The following is a 7,837-nucleotide window of genomic DNA, read 5'->3' as shown; positions in this document are numbered from 1 at the left end:
TCTATACTACTGTAGTGCAAGTAGAAATAAAACGAGTAACATGGTATGCAACTGCACAGTGTAATATAGAGTGAAGGATACTCAACACAATAGCAATATCTATACTACTGTAGTGCAAGTAGAGATGAATCAAGTATCATGACATGCGACTGGACAGTCTATTATAAAGTGAAACAGAAGATGTCAACCAATTCCACAACGTTCCCCATGCGACTAGATACCTGCAGTATGCACACGGCGAGAAGTATTGCTATGGCTATGCCCTTGACAATCAGCACCGAAGGAACATCCGAACCGTCATCTGCAGCCCAGATGGCTTTACTTATGTATTCACTGTATATGTGGTATAGTGAGATATAGATTGCGAGTATGCACATATGCGCAGGATGTGGTGGAGCTCTATAGCTATCCAGCTATGTGCTTCGAACATACGAAGGATGCGCAGGATGTGGTGGAGCTCTATAGCTATCCAGCTATGTGCTTCGAACATACGAAGGGTAGCCGTTAATACGCCATATGCCCTGACTGCAAGGAACGAAGGCTGACTCACACACATTGTATACACAGGCAAGTAGCTTACTAAATATAAACACACAATCTTCAGCAGCCACGACAGGACGTGTACAAATGCGATACTTGTGGAGAGCTAGAGCACTATCGTGTGGTAACAAATGTGATACTTGTAGAGAGTTAGAGCACTTTCGTGTGGTCAAACGTCGTACACGTGGATTACACCCTTGATGACGCGAGAACCAACATCCAGCCATGCAATCTCATATGATTCAACCCCGACACTATCAGAGCAGATACATTCATGTAGGGGGGCGGATGACCGCATCACCATACACATATCCAGAAGGTATACGCAAAGTACAGGCAACTGTTCGCGAAATGTGCACTGTTTGTTTGATCAACGTACAAGCAACCACCTACATACATAGAAAATATTTGTTCGATCACAGTATAAATAATGCAGATAGACGTATGTGTTAGTTCAGGAAGTACACTACATACCTGCACACGATAGCAATTATGGAGTTGGACGCTGGGCGCGCTATGAGTGCTGCTGTGAAGGTGAACAGAAAGCTGGCTAAGGGACCGTAGGCCAGTTCTAGGTATGCGTACTCACCCCCACCCTTGGGAATAGAAGTGCCCAGCTCAACATAACATAACGCACCTGTGTGAGGAGATACAGAGACGGTTGCTTAGATATTTTGGCGTGCTACATGCAGAAGACAGATGCATTAGAAACACGCTGAAGGCCTGTTCGCTTCTGTTGTCAGGCTTGACGGCTACCCTACTAAAACGAGCTTAGAAGGGTAGGCTTTCGACACTTAATTATAATAATTTCGTTCTACATATCACCACTCGCGCTCAATGTAGTCGTACCTGCCATAGCCAGCAAGCCACCCATCATCCACACAACTAGCGAAACACCTATGGATTCAACCTCGGACAAGATACTGCCTGGCGAGGCAAAGATACCAGAACCTATCATCAGGCCCACCACCAACGATACACCTCCAAACAGGTTGATTGTACGCGAACTGGACTCGCCGCCAGTGCTGAAGTCAATGGCATCGGCCTCCTCTTCTGTGTTGCGAGATCAGGTGTTTGTGTGAGAAACTGCTGAGATCAGTGGGAACTTCTACTATGAAAATGATATTTCATGATAGGTTGGAGTCAGCCATGTTTTCAACTAGACTGAGGTAGAGTGCATCTAGCGATGTAGATGCTCTGAATTTGGTTCGAAGTTGATAGCTTACTAGTAGCATGCCTCGCAACAGGCACATGACCCCATATCAAGTACTTTGTCTACATAATTTCGGTCAATGAATCGCTACTTAACCATATAGTAGATATCGTTTGGTGCCAAATTCAAAAACTCATTGAATTTCCGTAGAAATATGAAAGACACGCATATATATTTTACTATGCCGATACGTATAAAACTTTGTCAACGGAATACATACCGTTTTCGTCAAAGCTGGTATTGAGCTTGCCCATTTCGAAATCCAAGTCGTTGTCGACACTAATCCTGTCGGCATCGTCATCTTTAACACTTAGGAGAGACATGTTATTGAGCATCACTCGTTCTCCTTTCCTATTGCGGCAACTATAATAAGCAAGAAGGTAAAGTCGTTATGTACCGTACCTATGACTACCTACGACGCAGGTCGACGGGCAGACGTGCACGGTTGTGTGTGGTGGTCGCACAAAGGCCTGTAGAAATGGAGGAAGAAAGAAAGGTCATCTGCACTACAAGACAAGAGTGTATTGGTATTTGTTGCTCTCACCAGAGTATATCAACAGGAGTCTTGAGATACACCAAAATGATAACTATGGCGATGGCTACGAGAGTTGTAATAATGTATTAACTGTTTGGACAGCTTTTTGAGAAGTTGGGTTATAAGTTGCCAAATGGATAATGTACAAACCCCCCGCGGGAACAGCCAGAGCTCAATATCTGTGGCATTTTCAACAACAGCCGTAACAACGCAAACACCTAATCCTGTGCATCTGTCAATAAATATATCTATTTTGAAATAAACGGAGATGAGAAAAAAGTGATGACCAACAGATAAATAGCTCAAAATATCCATGTGAATAAGAAGGATTTTTAGAAGATCGCGGAAAGTCACATACACAGCTCGGGGATATTATTATTATTATGCTATGCTATGTGTGGTACATATATGTGCTCAACTCGTGCGGTAGCCCCGGCAACAAGAGGTAAGCATGGCACAGGTAAGCGAAGACAGCGCAGATGCGGAACCGGTGATACGGAAAGTTACTCAGGAGAGTGGTGTTACGTATAAACTAGCAGATTTACTCGAAGCATGGGGTGTCTCTAAGACGTTGAATCAGTGCGTGAGTGACAAGTGGGAGTGTGAGCTCATCCCGATAGCTGAGAATGACGACGATGTGCGGACTCACCTGATAAATGGTAAGTATACGATTACTTCTTGTATACGTTTAGTTTCTCTGGATATATGTGATATGCACAGTAGTCAGTAATAACGCACGTGACCGACTGTGTAGTCATATCCGCCTATGTTATGGACAGGCCGAGAGTAATAAGATTTCTACAACAACCTAGAAGTTCGATAACACGCAGTGTACAGTTTTCGATAGAAAATGAGACATGACTGAGTCCTTCGACTTTTTGACCTCATACTGTTCGGCATACTATGATGTGGTATTTGATTGAATTGCACTGTTGCCCTATGGAGTTGCTTATATTGCGAAAGAGGATCCAATATGTGTGTACGAATGTTCAATTGCTAGTAAAGTACTTCATAGCTGACCTAAGCAAGTGTAACTAATAGTCATTGCTCCAAGGCCGGGTCTTGCATCCGGGTCTTGCATCGATTGGCTGCGCAAGATGGCTGTAGGTTATGTATAAACTGATAGGTGTTCAATGGCTGTAGTTTATGTATAAATTGATAGGTGTTCAATGGCTCTAGTTAATGTATAAATTGATAGGTGTTCATTGATTCCTATCAAAAACACGGGCTACTCGCGTTATGAATCTTTTTGATCGAAACGACTGTCTATAATTATGTATACCAGTTTTCAGCTGCAGTATTTCTTCAACAACTATAAACTAGTGCTATTCCTTGACTATCTCACTGGAAGTTCGCGTTAACTGTCATCAGCAAGCGGTTACTGAACAACCTACTACAACACAGCCAATTGTTCCTAATTACCTTAGTAAAATCTTCACAATACACAAATACATGGGTTATTTGTCCGTGTAAGCATTGTATTGAGGGGTTTGTGCTGTTGTAGCATAGCGTACTGAATCTCAAAAAAATAGCAGGATATCGCGAATCTGAATGATCTTGCATCGTCTCTCCTCCGCTATGTTTCAAAAGCAGACAGGTACATATGTGAGTATACTTTAAGCATACAGGTGCATATGTGATACAGGTACATATGTCAGTATACTATAAACATACAGGGCATACTATAAGCATACAGGTGCACGTGTGATACAGTTACATATGTCATTATACTATAAACATACAGGTACATATGTCAGCATACTATAAACATACAGGTACATATGTGAGTATACTATAAGCATACAGGTGCATATGTGATACATTTACATATGTCAGTATTCTATAAACATACAGGTACATATGTCAGCATACTATAAACATACAGGTACATATGTCAGCATACTATAAACACACAGGTACATATGTGAGTATACTATAAGCATACAGGTGCATATGTGGTACAGGTACATATGTCAGTATACTATAAACATACAGGAACATATGTCAGCATACTATAAGCATACAGGTGCATATGTGATACAGGTACATATGTCAGTATACTATAAACATACAGGTACATATGTCAGCATACTATAAGCTTACAGGTGCATATGTGATACAGGTACATATGTCAGTATACTATAAACATACAGGTACATACGTCAGCATACTATAAACATACAGGTACATATGTGAGTATAGTATAAGCATACAGGTACATATGTGAGTCTACTACAAGCATACAGGTACATATGTGAGTATACTATAAGCATACAGGTACATATGTCAGCATACTATAAGCATACAGGTACATATGCCAGCATGCTATATGCATACAGGTACATATGTGAGTATACTATAAACATACAGGTACATATGTGAGTATACTATAAGCATACAGGTACATATGTGAGTATACCATAAGCACACAGGTACATATGTGAGTATACTATCAACACGTCAATTCCACACAGAGTAGTCTAATCTCCGCATCCCTTCCCAGCTGTACCGTTCCTGGTAGATTCCTCTCATGCCAAGGATGTGTTCGACGCCGTTGGCGAGGATGGTCTCGACTTCCTTCAACAAGATGACAAAAACCACTTCTCCACGCCCAAAATAGCGATGGTGGGTGGCTGGGGCAGGCCAGGCATGCACGTGCTATCCAACTCACATCTGCGCTTAGTAAACTCGTTTTCTGAAGTTCTGGTGCCAGACGGACCTCCGCTGAACTTGCAGATGTTCCACAGAGGAGAAGATCTGGTGCGTTTAGGGGCGCTGCCTGGAGGTGAGCTACTTGCACGTAATGGACTAGCACCAATGGGTTGTGCGTCCGTAGTCTCCTATCTCACTGCATGGCTCACGAAGGTGCTTGTACCTGATCTATTGGCCTTGGTTGAGTGGTAATCACGATGGCATACATTTGTGCTGTCCTGGACAAGGCTTCAATTCCACTGCTTGAAGCACTGAGACTGTTCATGTAGTAATTTTTGTGAACTGTCTGCATATCGTGATTCAGAGATTCGCTTGTGTCAATCGAGAACTTCACTGGGCACTTCCTCTTCATTTGCCATGGAAGGACATTCCTATATGAACATGTCTGTTCCGGTGTAGTCTGGCGTACTCTTGCGTGCTTTTTAGCCACTTCGGAATACTGTGTCTCTGTGTCTCGCACGGGTGCATTGTATGGGGCAACGGTACCATATCTTCTGCTTGGAAAAAGCTTCAAATGCTTGCCGAAGCGTATAAATAGCATCGTCCCTACACTCCTTTCGAGACAGAATACAGGACCTAGCTTGTGAAAAGTACAAACTATCATACATTGCGAATTGATATCCCCTGCAGATACGTTTGTTCTGATGTTGGGTTCTGTTTTCGTTGTCACTCACAGGTCTGCATTGGCCAGCAGAGGCTCTCTTTGAAGCGGGTGAGAAAAGCGATCTGGGTGTTCGTTTGGATATGGCTACTCGTGTGTCGCAGCGCAACGCACTCACCTGGTGGCACTTAGATGACTGGTGTGTGCGTATACTGTGCGTCTACCATGACTGGGATTGCATTCCTATTCCGTATGACGGGACGTTTTGTACTGTTGTATTTCGAACAGATTATATTCGCCTGGGCTAGTATTAGTGGGAGTATAGCCGTGGGCGAAAGGTGTTTTCACGAAACAGTGGCTTTGTATAGCAACGCTTTGTCTCAGTTCCAGTGTCCTGCCTCACTGCATGCGTGCAGCTGTTTGTGTACAACGAGTTTATTTTAGTAGAGGGTGTGTTGTGTATCTTGAATGGTACTCCGAGACAAATCTATCAACCATCATCGTAGCAAGGTCGCGGGTATGGTTGCAGATTTAAGTTTATATCACTGATTGAAGGGAGGATGTCCTCTCGTCGTTATCTGATTATGTAGTAGCTGGTTGCTGTCACAGTTGATCGGCGCCCTGCTCTCCCTTGTCCATCGTCCTGGATTGCATGTCTCTAGACGATGACTACGGTTTTCCAACGGACGACAATCACTTATCCGATTGTGTGTTCTGCCTCCAATACTAATCCAACTTTCGCCGTTACCTTCAGTGGAGAATTTGTGTTCCAAGTAGGATTGCCGTTAAAACAAAACACCGCACCCACACACGATGTTTTGTTGGGACCAGGAGGCAAACCGGTAGTCAAACTGTTCATTTACGCCGCACGGGACGATTACGATTTCATAACACAGGATAAAGAGACTAACAAAACTCTACATTTCTCTGCTCTGGACTTACTTAACACGCCCTCACAGAACGGTATGTGTGCTGGGCCAATTGGGTTCTCTCCTGTCAGTGCTAGACAGCAGTTGGTTCGTGGCGGCATATGCATGTTAGCGTACAACGTATTGCAATGCAGCAGTGTATAGTGAAGAATATAGGCGTTTAACGATAGTACGCTGTTGGTGTTGACGGTACCATTATCGTATGTGATGGCTCTATGCCTAGATAAATTATATTGATGGAAGCACCGTAAAACTCTTCATAATTGTAGGTGGCGTCGGAGGTGCAACTGTCGAGTTGTGGTCCGATGTTTACATGTAGCATATGTAGTTGGTATGATTTGATAGTCTGCCGTGTGCATAGATTGTGCAGACGACAGTATATCAATGATATGGGTTAGTTCGTTGCGCTGTAGAGGCTTTCTGTCTATCCGTAACAAAGTTGTATCTTGGCCCTAGCATCCCACATTCTTGAAATAGCCGTTCTAATTCGTTACTGACGCTGCAAGAGCATTTAATTACAACATTCCATGATCTGTGCAATGTGTGAAAAGAACATATCATGACCTCTAGCTTATCACCAGCTGTGAACACGAATACGCACCATAGCTAAACCACGCACATTCGCATTCTGCCACTTCTGTGCCATCGTAGTGCCGGAGACGCATCGCTTACCCAAGTTCTATGTGGCGTGCCTGGAAGCCGGCGGCAGACCCTTCCTGGCACCTCCGAATGTGCCCCACCTGGTCATGACTATGCAGGACTGTGTGATGGTAGAGGAGCGCAAGGTGTGTCTACGCGCTGCAATCAATGGCCTTTTAGTGACGCGGTGCTGTGTATTATCTCATGTTCTATTGGCGATTCTTAGTCGATAATGTGTATAGATTGACTGTTTGTAGAGTTTTATTCTCGTGCTACACCCTGTTGTGAACAAATGTGTGATTAACCGGCGATGCAGAGGGCATTCACGACAGATTACACTCTGAAATGCTTTCTTTCATTTTGAGCCGACGAGTCCAGTATTGAGCTCTTTGACTTGGTGATGATTTATATCCCTGCCTGTGACCAATAACACCCAGATTAGCAAGTTATTTTTGGATGAGGTGGCATACTTCTCTGAGCGCGCTTCACGGTGGAAGGAAGGCCCAATTATGTATCCATTCGTCACCGAGGATATGCAAAACGAACAACTGGTTTCTGATAACGTTATCCGGCCTTTACTCAGTGCTTTGAATCGGGAACTGACAGGTACGGAGATGATAGTACATACATACACTCATATATACGTACACACACATATATATATATAT

The 7,837-nt window shown here is 43.5% G+C and overlaps 2 protein-coding genes across 2 annotated transcripts in view; one reads left to right on the top strand and one right to left on the bottom strand.

Moving 5' to 3' along the window:
- The window catches only part of SARC_10203 (hypothetical protein), a 7,392-nt gene extending 5,028 nt beyond the window's left edge, over positions 1-2,364 (bottom strand). The window contains exons 1-4 of the mRNA XM_014295763.1: positions 1,974-2,364; positions 1,390-1,593; positions 1,015-1,177; positions 222-333 (exon numbers count right to left, since the gene is read on the bottom strand). Of these exons, the coding sequence (XP_014151238.1) occupies positions 222-333; positions 1,015-1,177; positions 1,390-1,593; positions 1,974-2,088 (594 nt within the window). The 5' untranslated portion in view covers positions 2,089-2,364. The remainder of the gene's footprint in view (positions 1-221; positions 334-1,014; positions 1,178-1,389; positions 1,594-1,973) is intronic.
- Positions 2,365-2,616: 252 nt separating this feature from the next.
- SARC_10202 (hypothetical protein) overlaps positions 2,617-7,837 on the top strand; it is a 7,049-nt gene continuing 1,828 nt past the window's right edge. The window contains exons 1-6 of the mRNA XM_014295762.1: positions 2,617-2,947; positions 4,792-5,073; positions 5,677-5,800; positions 6,356-6,564; positions 7,182-7,315; positions 7,607-7,775. Coding sequence (XP_014151237.1) covers positions 2,740-2,947; positions 4,792-5,073; positions 5,677-5,800; positions 6,356-6,564; positions 7,182-7,315; positions 7,607-7,775 — 1,126 coding nt within the window. The 5' untranslated portion in view covers positions 2,617-2,739. The remainder of the gene's footprint in view (positions 2,948-4,791; positions 5,074-5,676; positions 5,801-6,355; positions 6,565-7,181; positions 7,316-7,606; positions 7,776-7,837) is intronic.

The sequence above is a fragment of the Sphaeroforma arctica genome, assembly GCF_001186125.1.
Source record: "Sphaeroforma arctica JP610 unplaced genomic scaffold supercont1.1169, whole genome shotgun sequence".
Taxonomy (NCBI): Eukaryota; class Ichthyosporea; order Ichthyophonida; genus Sphaeroforma; species Sphaeroforma arctica.
Note: the sequence above shows the minus strand (reverse complement) of the source record. Positions and strands in the feature narration are given on the sequence as shown.